Here is a 15,099-nt window from a genome sequence, read left to right on the forward strand (position 1 = left end):
TAAAAGCAAAATTTTCTTGCCGACAAATAAATAAAATTCATATCAAGTGATGTGTAAATATTGACGTTACTATAAATTCAATAAAAAAAAAAAAAAAAAAAAAAAAAAAAAAATTAGAGGAAACCGCATGTATGAGTTCTTTTATGCAACTCACGGGTATTAATGACTCTAAATTGAAAAAACCAGCAAAAGCTTTTAATTCCATTGATAGTTGATATATATAAATTTATTTACAAATCCATTCCATATCATAATTTAATATCTTTAGTACCAATAAACATATCTATATGATTAACATAAAAAATATAAGAAAACTCGGTGATGATAAATAATAATAAAAAAGATGGGATGAAAAAATCAGAAAGCTGACCATCAAGTCTAGAAAAATTCATCTAGATACAGTACAGCGCCCTAGTACGTTGATAAATGTCGTATGAGCCAAGTTCCACTGGGTAAACCCGAGTAAACTCTACCAACTCAACTAAAGAATTCGTCCATCTATATATACATAAACATGTATATATATATGTCTCTCAGAGAGTAGAGTGTAACATTGTAGTCGAATGTAGTCTCTCTTATGGTATCAGCAGGTTTTTCCTTGTCACTCTTATCGGGGAAGTGTCCTGCGAATTCCAGGGATCAATGCGTTGGTGCGCCAAAACGCTTGCGCCAACCACCAACCCCCTTGTCGCTTTTCCACCCTCGTTTGATCATCCTTCTTCACCATCTACAACCTCCTCGACTCCGCTGCCCCTCGTCTAGCCCTTGGAGTTTCTCACTCGCCCTAGGTCTTGCTGGGGGGTTTTTGCTCTGTCCGATCCATCGCGACCCCTGTACCTCTTCATCTACTATCAACACCACTACACAGCTATCGCACTTGAAAACCTATCTACGTTATAACCGTGAACCAGTTGTATATATGTATATATAGAATGCTTTCTCTCACCATCTCGCTCGCTAAAAGCTCCCACCAACGATCGACAAGCCGCGTCGTCGTGCGCTGGCCACGGAAATTCTAAAACTCCTCGGCGCCTGTGCAGGGGTGGCGATGCTGATGGTGGTGGTGGTGCTGTTGGAGCCATAGCAAAGGAAAAGTCCGTGATCCGGGTAAGGGACTCCTGGAAAGGGCTGGTACCATATCCATTATATTGCAACCCCGTAAAAAAAATATTAAGTAAAAGAAAGTTAAAAAGATAAAAACATTTTCCTCTTTCGACTCTTGTCGATTGACAAGTGCCACTACTCGTAAAACCAATCAATCATTGCGTTGTTGTCTCTACTCTGTATACTCTATATATGTGTCTAAGCAACTAACACACGATCTGGATTTAATACAAAGCTGCGGATATATTTTTCATCAAGTGCCAGCTGAGTGGCTAAGTGTGTTACCACTTATAAATATATGAGAGCTTTAAATGTTAGTGGTAGTTCTTGAGTGTCGTTTATCGTGATCAGAGGAGTTGTTAATACAACAACAACAAATAATATTGTTTATATAAAACGAGTGGTGGATAAGTAAAGTGAGTTGTTGTCAGGCGTTCCTTTGGCTCGAGTGTGCATTTTAACGTGTAATTATAGGCACCAAGACTTTGCACACTTAAATATATATATATATTCATATCTGTATAAATTTTAACGTAGTGTGATATAGTGCGGGGGGTATGTATTCCCTTACGGGTCCCTCATTTGAGGGTTGACATTGCTCTGGGTTATTATACTTCCAGACTGCACATACTTGTTAATTCAACGGATTTCTCCGACACCTTTAGTGAGCCGTGTACCACCTAGCGCCTTACGGGTGAGTTGTTCTTCACTATTTCTTATTACTCTATTTTCTTTATTACTCCGCCGTGTATGCATTGCCCGTATATTTATGTACCCTTACTACTTAATAATTCATCAACCTCCTCAATGAGCTTGTTATCTACCTCACCGTCCTGCCTCACTTTATCATGTTTCCTTTTATTTAATTTGCATACATTTTTTTTTTTAAATATTCGAGACTTTTTTAAAATTTTTTAAAATTATCCTACGGTCAATATATGGATGACAATAAGTCGGATGATATCTTTGAATATTTATGGTCAGCTCCAGCGAAATGGCTATTCCCCTTTTACGAGCACAAGTTAAATCGGATTATTCTCATGAGTTCAGCCATTACAACTACTGCCCTGATCCGCGTAGTTTCACTCTTCTCCCTGTTGTTTATTTAGATTTTTTGCTTATAATTATTAACTGCCTCTATAATCTTCTTTATGCGGCTCTCTGCTTACCAATACTATACACCAAAATATATATGTATATAAATATGGGTTAAATCTTTACAATCCTACTCATTAAATTTTATTGCGTGCTGATTGATATTCAATTTTGTATTCTATATAAATTTTATCGTAATTTAATTTATTTAGATCAGCTTTTTTTAGTAAAATTAATTTATGTTGGCATAATTTATATAAATTTTATCACTTTGGATTCGCAATACAGAGACCAGGTTTTGTAGTGATGATTTATTTTTAGCCACGTTCGATTATCGATTCGTTATAGGGTAGTAAAATATATTTGCTGACTATTTATTATATACATGATTTATATAATTGCGTTATATAAAATTAAATATGTATGATATTTATTGTTTATCGTTATTGTTGTTATTATTTATGAAATTATCAAGTACGTGCGTGCATATGATAATTTATTATTTATTTAGAGTGTAGATTTTATAATAAACAGCAAAACGATTTGAGCTTTTAATAATTATTGCATGTTTATAAGTGGCAATTGTTATATATATTTGTACATATACATAAATAAATATATATATATAGCAGTAATGTTAACTGTTAAATCCCTAGACGCGCACGTTTTCAACTCTATCCAATAATTTCTATCCCCATTCCAAGTATTAAAGTTGCCTCTACTTCTATCCTCACTTACCCTCCCTTTTTTCTCTCTATTGCTCTCTCACTCTTAATCTGATTATTTTTAACCGATAAATATATATAGAGACTATACTTTACCTTCCAATTATCTCAAGAACTTGGTTAATGAACAAATCAAACTATTTTTTTTTAACAAGTTTAGATAATAACTTAATTTTTTATTATTTTTTTTTTTTTTATACTGCAATAAATAAATTACGACTTTAGAATTTTCTAAATACTCGTGATGCAGAAGCTTAAGTTGCACTGTGAAAAATCGGGAGTGAATTTGAAGTGATTATGGATTTTATTTAAATCCGTCACTCGGAGCTTCGGAGTCAAAAAAAATCCGCACAGAAAGTAAATAAGGAGTTTGTTTTTTCAGCTGAGTGATTTCGGAGGGATCTGGATTTTATTTACATCCGCATTCACTCCGAACCAGAATTTTAATATTAAAATAATCTCCCCTTTGGAGTTAATTTCACTCAGAGAAGACTAAATAAATAAACAGTCATCCGCTTCGAATTCACTCCGGATTCAATCCGCTAATTTTTTCAGTGCACAAAAATTGCTACAATATTTCGAGGAATTTATTTATATAATAAAAATAATATTTTTGGAATATCTATGATAGGAGCAATGCCTTCATTCAATAAATATTTATATAGATATAGATATATATAATATATATCATACCTACATAGAAACCGTTCCTATGTTGATATAATTCATTGTAAGTGTACAGGAACCATTCCTATGATGAATGGGAACCATTTCTATAATTCAATAGCAATTGACAGGAACTGATCCCTCGAATATGGAAACTGAGTCCAAGATAACGAAAACCTTTACTGATATTGTGAGAGTGGATTTTATGAATCCCTGATGATCAATCTTATGACTAAAGAGGTGATATTTCCTATAATCACTTACAGAAACTCTCCATAAATTTTGCTGTACACTAAGCAGAAAAATATATATATATATATTTTTTTTGAAACTAAAATTTGATATTAATAAATCTTATTTTCTTTCACATATATTCATATGTACTTCTGTTAATAAAAACTAAAATAATTTCATATCTCCGTCATTAAAAAAAGTTGTTTGCTAGTATCTGATAAATAAATAAATATGAAAGAGAGATTAAAAAATGAATAATTTACTCTTTGAGAGAAAATATTTAAAAAAAAGTTCATTAAAATAAAAACCTTAATAAGGTCGTATTATATGAAATTTTTACTTGATAGAGAGTAAAAAAATAAATAATGATTATTTATTTATTTGCACTGGAAATGAAAATGAAAAAATTTTTTTAACATTAAATTATTTTCCTAAAGATATGATCTTTATTTTATCATGATTTAATAATGAGCACAAATTATACAATTATTTTTCCTCTATTTGAAATGAATTGAATTGAAGAAATAATTTAAACGAGTAATGAACGTAAATTAAAAGTCAATAATTAACTTATATTCATTTTATTTCTGTTAATTAAGCACCAATTAAATATAAAATTATATATTTATATTGAAAAATTTAGAATAAACATTGACGAATGTTATTTAATAATTTTGATATAATTTAAATACTTGATACATATATATTTTGCCTTATTATTTCAGTATTTCATGATACTCTGGCATATGTATATATATTTCATCAGTATTTATTGTTTTTTATCGCTATAAAAATATACTGAATTTACTACACTCTACGGAGCTCAATGATTATTTAAGTTTGAGACCTTTGTTTTTTTTTTCTCAAGTTTATAAAGTAAATATACGCTGAAGAAGTTGAGGCTGAAAAAAAAATATCATATACATGCGACCTTTTGATTTAAATATAAAGAAAAAATAAGTTATTAAAGGTCTCGTAGTGTTATCATATATTATTAATGATAATATTTCGTATAAAAATGTATGGGATGATAAGAAAATAAAATATTCATATGTCAATATAAATAAGTTACTTTTAATGATATATTAATAGTGATATTGAATATCATATTCATGGTTCTTATATTTTTTTAATAATTTCATTCTATCAATTTGTGGTGTTGTATAGTAATCACTTATGCGAAGTGTACAATTTAAAAAATATTCTGTCAATTAAGTAGATCAGGAAAGCCGTCATATTTCTTTAATAATAAATATTTAAAAAACCGATTGTTAAGTAAATTAACCATCAATAAATTTTATTATTATTTCAGATTGTGAACCACAGTCATAATGAGGGATCGACTTTCGTGGTACATGGTTTTCTTAATTCTTCCAACAATTTTATTGGCTCGTTCACTTGACAAAGGTATATTTATATATAATATGATATATTTATAACGCCACAAAAAAAAAATTAAATTAAAAAAAAAATAATAATTTAAAAATACCGCTCATTTTATAACACTTGTCACATAAAATACCGAAATAGATATTTTTTCTAGTTAAATTTTACTATTTGATAAAAAATTTAAAGAAAATTTTTATATAAAATTGAAGGGTTTACTAAAAAAGTCTAGAGAAACGGATGAATTAAAATATTTTATAATGTAGAAATAATTTAAATATATTTTTAGTTTTAAATTATGTTCTATAAAAATATAAAATATGTATGATCGATGAGACCGGATTATTATTTTTAGATACTAAATGTAACAGCGAAGTATAAAGTAAAATAATCTTTTTGTATATTTTTATGGCTAATGTTAAAAAATTATGAGGGACTTTTTAAAAATTTAGTTTAGAATATGTATAAGACTGCAATAAATTTACGGTTCATAAATTTAATACTTAAAAATTTAGCAACGCTAAGCGATAAAAATTTTCATTTTGTCAAAGATCGCCGAGTACCGTATAATATACCGCCAGACTGGCGTGCATTATGGTACAGCAACCTTGATGAGCTACAAAGAGTCAATGAAGCAAATGATAATAATACCGTATCAAATGTTACTGTCCAGTTGGGTGGAACAGCATTTTTGCATTGTAAAGTTCGCAATATAGGTGAACGTTCAATCTCCGACGCTGAGGTATTTATTTATGTTCAATTATTATTATTATAATCCGGAATATTTTTATCATCTTCAAGTTAGCAGACAATTCAAAATTTTACGATTTTCCGATTTTTTTTTTTCAACAAATAAATTACAAAAAAATAAAAACTAAAAATACGCACATGTAGAAAATTTTAAAAATTACAGGTGCAATTTTTTCAAATATTTTTTTTTTTTAATTTACCGTGTTAAAGAAAATCCAAAAATCATTAGACGTCGGCTAACTTCAGTATCAAAATATTTTTTTATAAACAGCTTCAGTTATTTAAAAAAAAAATGAATTAAATATTTTGATGGTGGGGTTTCTTACAAATTATTTATTTATTTCGCCCTTCAGTTAAAACCGTGCCACTATTTTTCTTTGTTTTATCAATTATTTTGTCTCAAGCTGACGTTCTTTACTGGAAGCTATAGATGGTCGATTTTTAATTCGGAGAAAATAAATAAATAATAGAGGAAAGTTCGCGAATCAGAATTATAAAAAATTAACGTGCGGATTTAAATAAACTGTATTTTTTTGTCGAAGTTTCAACTGGAAAAATAAAATTTTTTCTGGTACAGAAAAAGCTGAGAAGAGCTTTTTTGTAAAAATAAAGAAAAACAATAAAGACTATTTATTGTAAGATTTAGTAATAAAGTGAATGTGCGTAACATATAAATCTGGAGTAAAAAAATTGATTTTCGATGCTGCAAGTCCACTAAATTATATTATCTTCAATATTGTTGAGAAGGGGAGGCCTGGGTAAGAGATACTAGGGCAAAGAAAGAAATCGGATAATTTTAAAGCTTCCGAGCCAGAATGAGACATTATTTTTATCAGCTTTTCTCCTTGACTAAACGTTGTTTTTAATCTTCTTAGATCTAATTGTGATTTTCCTCCGGAAGCTTGAAAATTCTTTAGTGTCTCTCTATGTCCCTATCTAACTTTATCCCAGACTTTGACATAACGATTGCCTGAATTTACTTCTTATCACAATCAAAAAAGAAAAAAAACGTGTAATAAAAATCCTATAACCGACAAAAGTACTTTCAATTCCAATAAAAACAATCAAATATTTTTTTAAATTAAACCATAAAAAAATATCTGGCCATTTTACCCACTTTCGTTAAATCATAATCCAGACGACAGAATCCGATGCCCGAAAAAATAAATTTTCGGTCATGAAAATCGATTAATTAGTTTTCGAGTTATCTCTACCAAAAAATTTTAAAAAATAATTTACTATTCTAAAGGTCGCGAGTTCGAATCCAAATCAGGTTAAAAAAATATCATTTTTTTTTTCAAATTAATTTTGTCTCACTGTTCTCTTCATAAAAATTTTTTTTTTGTTATTTAAATCCATTTCAATCAATATTTCCGCCAATTTATTTAACACACTAGAATGCTCACAGTTTATTTTAAAAAATATAAATATTTCGAAAAAAAAAAAAAAAAAAAAAAAAAAAAAAAAAAAAAAAATCATTAATTGTCAATGTGAATACAAAACATAAAGGAGTTAAGAAAAATGAAAAAAAAAAAAAAAAAAAAACAATCTATTGTATTTCATAGATATCATGGATACGTCGTCGAGACTGGCACGTATTGACGAGTTCTTTATTCACCTACACAAACGACGAACGATTCCAGGCACTTCATCCGGAAGGCTCGGACGACTGGACACTACAAATAAAATATGTTCAAGAGAGAGATAATGGGACGTATGAATGCCAGGTAATTATTATTGAAAAAAATATTTTTAATATTCACCATTTCATTTATATATCTCATATTTTCCATTATTACAACCAACACCCACTGGCAAACTTTTATTTATATTTTTCCAATATATTTTTAAAAATTATAAAAATATTGACATCCAACGCCGAGTATTCCACCCATCGAAAAAATTTGATAAGTACTCACTGTACTGTGTACGCCTGTACTTAAAAACTTGAGCTTCATGTCAAGAGGCTTTAAGTACCTGCGTCATTGACGTGTCGGTATAATTAGGGTAATTGATTTTTTTTTTTTCGTTTTTTTTAATTCATTTAACGATGTAATGAAATTAATATCCCTATTATTTTATTATAAACTACAATAATATTAGAGCTTCACGAAGTTATTCATCCCTTTATTACTCCCTTAGAACATTAACCTGAATACTCAAATTTATTGAAGATAAATCTTAAAATATCAAGAGATTCAATTAAATGCTTTAATAATGTGTGGGTTTTTTTTTGTTTAATTGTGATCCGTTACAGATAAATTGAATAATTGAATGTAATGAAATTAACGAGTGCATAATTGTGTGTTCAGGTGTCAAGAAGTACAGGAATAATATCACATTTCGTAAATCTAAACGTGGTGATACCAGAGGCATTCATATTAGGCAGCGAGGAGCATCACGTTGACGTGGGTTCTATAATAAGCCTCGTATGCATAATAGAAAAGGTAATAAAAATAAAAAATAATAAAACTAAAATGTTATAAAAAAGAAAAATACGATAACTTTTTATCTTTCAAATAACCCTAATGGCACCATAAATTCTGATGAATTGCCTGTTTACCAGTAACTCATTTGTAAAGTGACGATATATTTATATTTATTATCTATATCTGTATATATACATATATCCCTCATACGTAGATTTATCGTATATAAATAAGTTCACATGTGGGGCGCAGAAAAAAATTTTTTTGTTATTAATTAATTTAAAAAAAATTAATTTTCGATAAATACAATTCCACTCCAATTTTAATTTCTTTAATTGTTTTTATTGAATTTATGGACGTGGAATTTTACGAATTTTTTTATTAAAATGTTATTTTTTACAAAAGCTTCGTCTGTGGAATTATAAAAAAATGTTTGTACTTTTATGAGCGCAAAACAAAAATCTGTCAATTAAGTAGAAAATTAAATGTTCCCTTTGATCTGAATAAAAATGAAATTTTTTATACATCGAAATTTTTTGAAATTGTTCTATTTTAAGTTTGAAAAAACGATAGAAGAGATCGGAAATAGGAAAAATTGGTATCGACGCGGCGCTTCGAGTGAAAAATAAGAAAAATTGGAGTTTTCAATTAAAATTTAGGAATTTTACTCAAAGTTTACTCAAAAATACCGAAAACTTGCTATTAAAAATTACATTGAACAAAATTTTTCCTCAACGGTAATTATTGAAAAATTTTCCAAATATTTACAGTTTTCATTTTGAATTGCCGCGTTGTTATATAAAACTGTAATACGTTTGTTTTAAAAATAAATAACGTCAGAGACCTGATACCCGATCAGGGATTTGTACCCAATCACTTCATATATTTATATATATCTGTATTCATAAATACACACAGAAAAAAAAAAATTTTCTTACAGCAAGAAATATTGTCCATTATAAATTTAAGACAAAAAATTTCTTATGACCAAAAAAAATTTATTGGCCCGATAATTTATTTCTCACCCCAAGAAAATTTTTATTTCTTGTAAGTTTACAAATACATGGAGTGATCAGGTACTAGTCCCTGGTTGGATATTGGGTCTTTTTTCTCACAGCAAAAAAAACTTATAAGAAAATTTTTTTGTATTAATCATGATGTGGATAAATTTATCAATTACAGAGTCCTACGCCGCCACAATACGTATTTTGGTATCACAATAATCGGATGATAAATTATGATACTGCGAGAGGTAGCGTTAGTGTACAGACAGAACCAGGACCAACTCAAAGTCGTCTCACAATTCAGCAGGCAGTTGAAACAGACTCGGGAAATTATACTTGCAGGGCTTCCAACACTAAGCCTGCTTCCATCTTCGTCTTCGTAACAGAAGGTATGCTTTATACACTTAACTATTATTCTATTTTATATTTACTCTTCATATATATATTTATTAAACCGTTGTTTCAATTCACATCTTAAAGTCATCATTACTATTGTATTGTTTAGTATATGATGTAAAGGTATTTAAATATAATCTTTTATTGTAGCTAGCGTAGATTTTAACTGTCGTATTTGCAGAGATTAACTTGTCATTGTGTGAACAAAATATATTTATTTTATCTCTTTACTTAACCCAAGGTAACAATAATTTTTATTTATTGTTTTAGGGCAGACTGTCTAATTAAAATAAATTTATTTTATTATTATTAGTTTTTTTTTTAATACAAATTAATGAAAATTAAAGCAAATAAAATTAATCAAATATAAAGCTTGAAATAAAGGGAAAACAAAAGTTTTTTTTTTGTAATTTATTCACCCTTTACTTAAAAGCTATTTATTTAACTTGTAAATTTTTTTAGTTTCATTTAAATAATTTTCTTTTTTTATTATAATTGTATAAAAAAAAGTAGAGGTTTATTTTTTATTAAATTATTATTGTAAGTTATTTTTAAAAATAAATAGAGTATAAAAAAAGTCAAAGCGCATTTTATAAAGACAAGTAGTAAAGTTATTGTTGCGTCATACGTATAAATTCATAAGTGGTTTTTACTGCTAAATAGGACTCATGAATTATAAAAATATAAAATGTCAGAGAGAAAAATAAAGTTGATAATGATGATAATAAAAAAAAAGTTTTATTTCATTGAAATTTCAACTTTCAGTCATTGACAATTTTTTAATTATTAAATATTTTATTTTATTTGCGTTGTGTGTAAAAAAAATTATCATTAAAAATTAATTACTAAAGATTTGAATAAACAAAAATTAATAATTTATTTATAAATTACAATTAATTTGTATTTTCTAACAAAAAAAAAAAAAAATTAGGATTAAATCTGCATCGAATACGGAGCAGATAAATTTTTATTTAATTCCCTCGTTGTAAAATTTACTCCGGATCGGAGTAGACGTGAATTGAAATAAAATTTACATCACTCAAAAATGACTCCGCTGGAAAAAAAACTCTTTATTTACTTCATACGCCAAGTTTTTTTTTTAAACTCCAGAACTCCGAGACTCCAAGACTCGGATTGCAATAAATTCCATATTAATTGCGAATTCACACCCGATTTTTTACAACGCAGTAATTTATTCAGATCAGATGACAATATTGCGCAAGTTTCAATGTCCCACTTTATTTTCTAGATGCATAATACATTATTAATTATTGATTGAAATAAAAACTTGTTCTATATAATTTAAATCTATAGATAATAATAAATTTAAACACTTGATATCTTTTCCATCGGCTTTATTTTAGATCGACTTGAATGGAGAAGAAATACGATACCTGTAATTTTAGTATCGGTTAATTCTCAAAGTTTATTATTATTGTTATTAATTTATCAAAAATAATTTTCATCATTTTAGCCCGATCATTGTAATATAAAGTAAAAAAGTCGATTTTTTTTATTTGGAAGTGAGAAATATTTAATCGGGAAATTTAAGAATTGTTTGAAATTTTTTTAAACTTTTTGAATTATTTTATTAATTACCCGTATTGTTATTTGTTTATTTTTATTTTAACTAAAATTATTTAACATAGTTTTAGTTGAAAAATCCATTAGAATAAAACAAAACTAATAAAATTAAATGAACTTTTCGTGTATACTAAAATTTCACTTGGCGGTCAGACGAGTTAGTAGTATTAGTAGTATAAAGTAGTTACTACTAACTACGAGTTGCTGAATTTCCGATTACTTTAAACTACTTTCAACTACTTATCACTTGATCTATTGTATTCCTCACAATATTATATTACCCTAATAATTTTAAAATAAATAAATAAATAAACAGCTCACTCAAACTTCAAGATTTATGTTTTATTTATTATTTATTCACAAATTTCCGTTATTTAGAAAATTAACTTACAATGTAAGACATCCGGAGTGAATTAGGAGTGATTACGACTTGTATTTAAATTCAATTCACTCCATCTGGAGTTAATCAGGAGTTTGTTTTTCCAGCGGAGTGACTTTGAAGTCAGGGTTCACTCCGATTCAGGGTTTTAATATTACAATAAACTCCCCTTCGAAGTGAATTTCACTCCAAGGGGATTAAATAAATACAAAGTCATCCGCTCCGCAAATTTTTTACAGTCTATAGATGCAATAGTAAACTTACAATTCGTATTCAAAAAAAGTTTACGGACAGATAATTTTAACAGAAATTTTGCGCAATTTATTTATATTTTCAATACAATTTTACCCGCAAATTTGAAACCATCAAAAGTCCCGCCAAAATATAATTCAAATTTTTCAAGTATTTGTTCAATTGCTCTACTTTAAGATAATATCACAGAGAAATTATTCTTGCTTGAAATTTTATGGTGTCAGTAAATCCAGACCATGTTGGTGTAGCTGGCCAACACGGCCTAGTATTACTATGACACCATAGCACTTCAAACAGAGAATTTCTCCGTATACTTTCCCACAATCAACACAAAAAATTACAGTTTCAAATAATAATTTAATGATTTTAATACACCGTCGAGCTAAAAATAAATTTGAAACTGCAAAATTTACTAGTTAAAATTTCATTTATTAAAATTGTTATTGGAAACTGTAATTTTATTGAATTTTTTTTAAATGTTTCCAGTTTTCTATTCGAAATAACGCGTTAGTATATGGAACTGTGATTTCTCATGTTTTCTTTATTTCATGTATTATTATTATTATTATATGTCTCGTAATCCATTATCATGATTTATTATATTTATTCTCTGCATAAAAAAAATTTCCATTCGTCTTTCTATAAATAGACATTAATTATTTTACTCGTAATTGAATCTGTCTGTTAGATATAATTAAATAAATAATAATTTATAATTCATAATACAGCTGTAAAGTGTAACGAAAAAACTCGTTGATATATTTAATGAGTTACTTTAATACTTTTCCATAAATTTCATATATTTAAAGATAAAAAAAAATTATTTATTTATAAACAAAAAATAGGGATATTTGTAAAACAGCTTGTTCAAACAACGTCGAAGGTGAACAGATCTAACTCATTGAATTTGTACTTGAATCCAAAAATAAAACAAACTTTTAAAGAGGATACTATTCTTTGAGCGATCAAACGAAAACCTATAGAACTAAAAATAACAATTTATTGTTAGTATTCCAGCAACTTTAAGTTTAAATCAATTTTTCCCCTTGATATTGTAAATTTATAACAGAATTTTAAATTATTATTTTTTTTCACGAAATTAATTCAAATAAATTTTTAGTAAATTCATATATTTAAAAAAAACAATAAAATTAAATCAAACAATCTTGTCATTAAAAAAAAACTTGAAACAAACTGTCACCCTGCGACTGAAACTTTTCTGCGATCTATTAAAACACTTAAAAATTATTACTTTACATAAAGTTCGTCTATTAATTATCATTTATTACTTTCAATTATATTTTCTTTATTAAATTATCCGTCAATTATTATCTGAAAATTAATTAAAGCAATTAGTAATTTATTAAATAATTATCAATCGTCTAATTTATCATTATTAGTCATTTTACTTATGAATATTATTTTGATATTTTATGTGAGCAGATCTAGTCAAATTTCATAAAATTTTATACTTTTTACTGGATATATTTAAATTAAAGTACTCTGCTATTGCCCACTCTCTCTTTTCCTATTTCTTGTTCTTTTACTCAATATCGCTTACTCGCTTTTGCTCATTTCGAAATTGCGAGCAGATGCGGGATACCTTTGAATATTTATAACTTCGTTACTAATCGGTGACAAAATTTTTTTTTTTTGTTTAATTTATGATTATTTTTCTTGCGCGCTACAGAAGTGGTTTTACACAGTAAAAATTAATGCGTATGTGTTAAAAACGGTCCGTGTTGATTATTTTGTGTTAAATCAGCACATTTCACTATGTTGCTTTAAAATTTTAAATCGATCTGCTGTTTAATACTTTAAAAGTGCTACACTGTGAAAAATTTGCGGAATGAATGCGGAGCGGATGACTGTTTATTTAATAAATAACCTTGGAGTGAAATTTACTCGGAAGATTCAAATCAAATCTGAAATCACTCCCGATTTTTTTACTGTGTATTTTAAAATTAACACAAAATTTATGATAAAAAGTCAATCGGTAGTCACGGAAGAATTATAAGAAAAATTGAAGTGAAATCGATATTTTATAAATTTACTTATCGTATTGTCCGAATTTTAATAAAAATTTTGTGTTGAAATCCAACACAAATAGTCTGTGTTAAAAAATAACACAAGAATGTTACGGGTTTATTTCAACCCAATATTTTTTACTATCCCTCCCATCTCAACGAAGTAACTTTTCATCACATTTGAAAGATTCTCATTCTTTTGTGTAAACTTTATTTTCTGCCGGAGATCGGCGATAGTAGGAGCTATAATTATTTAGTAATTAATTAATAATTTTGATGTAATATTTACTAAAAATAAAGTTTTAATAAAAATATTATTAAAATATATGAATTAATAAATAAAATTATGAATTTTCCAGGTGATAAAATGGCGGCAATTCTACGCCGTAAAACCTCTGGTGCAGAAAGGACATTAGGAGATTTGATACTGGCGTTTATTGCTGCCAGTATCATTTTAGTGCGATAAGCATTCTCTCATCAAAAATATGTCCATTATTATCATAACATTATTCAGTTGTCATATTTCATAAATATAGAGAGGAAAAATTAATAATTTAAATCTAAAAATGTCAACAAAAAAACAACAATTATATGTATTATTTATCTCCTATTAATGTCATAGGAATTTAGTTACTAAATTATTATCATTACTGACTATTAATTATAAATTATAAATATAAAATAAATAAATAAAGAGTCCTATGTTAAATAATCACGAAATTTAAAATTAATGACGTTAAAAATACTCTATAATGCGTAAAAAAAAATAAATGATGTAAATATTTATATCTATTATTATAAATTTTAAGTTTTAAACTCAGTAAAAATTACCCATTTTTTTTTTTAATTGGTTTTTAAAAAGGGCGCGGATTTAAAAATAATTGACGTATTATTCGAAAGTATTTATTAAAAAACTAAAATAAATGCATTAGTTTAATTGTAATTATAAATTAAAATGATACTCAAATAAATAGATAATAATTTATTTATTGCAATTAAATTTCAGAGCAATATGAAATTTATATATTAATTAAATAAATTGTAATAAATTTTAAATATATTATTAGA

The 15,099-nt window shown here is 27.1% G+C and overlaps 2 protein-coding genes across 3 annotated transcripts in view; one reads left to right on the top strand and one right to left on the bottom strand.

The window, feature by feature from the left end:
• Window positions 1–1,060: 1,060 nt before the first annotated feature.
• On the top strand, window positions 1,061–14,774 carry LOC130663916 (zwei Ig domain protein zig-8). 2 transcript variants are annotated; one of them, XM_057463486.1, is made up of 7 exons: window positions 1,061–1,798; window positions 5,137–5,231; window positions 5,762–5,952; window positions 7,526–7,687; window positions 8,273–8,407; window positions 9,572–9,782; window positions 14,391–14,773. In XM_057463486.1, the coding sequence occupies exons 2-7, from the start codon at window positions 5,156–5,158 to the stop codon at window positions 14,495–14,497; spliced, it is 882 nt and encodes a 293-aa protein (XP_057319469.1). In that variant the 5' UTR covers window positions 1,061–1,798; window positions 5,137–5,155; the 3' UTR covers window positions 14,498–14,773. The 2 variants fall into 2 exon arrangements, with proteins under 2 accessions (XP_057319469.1, XP_057319470.1); XM_057463487.1 differs by lacking the exon at window positions 1,061–1,798 and adding an exon at window positions 4,898–5,044 and having other exon boundaries at window positions 5,133–5,231; window positions 14,391–14,774.
• Window positions 2,861–15,099, bottom strand: part of LOC130663913 (cytochrome P450 CYP12A2-like) — a 36,768-nt gene continuing 24,529 nt past the window's right edge. Inside the window, exon 9 of the mRNA XM_057463481.1 lies at window positions 2,861–2,871. Coding sequence (XP_057319464.1) covers window positions 2,868–2,871 — 4 coding nt within the window. The 3' untranslated portion in view covers window positions 2,861–2,867. The remainder of the gene's footprint in view (window positions 2,872–15,099) is intronic.

This window comes from Microplitis mediator, chromosome 2 (genome assembly GCF_029852145.1).
Source record: "Microplitis mediator isolate UGA2020A chromosome 2, iyMicMedi2.1, whole genome shotgun sequence".
In the NCBI taxonomy this organism is placed as follows: domain Eukaryota; kingdom Metazoa; phylum Arthropoda; class Insecta; order Hymenoptera; family Braconidae; genus Microplitis; species Microplitis mediator.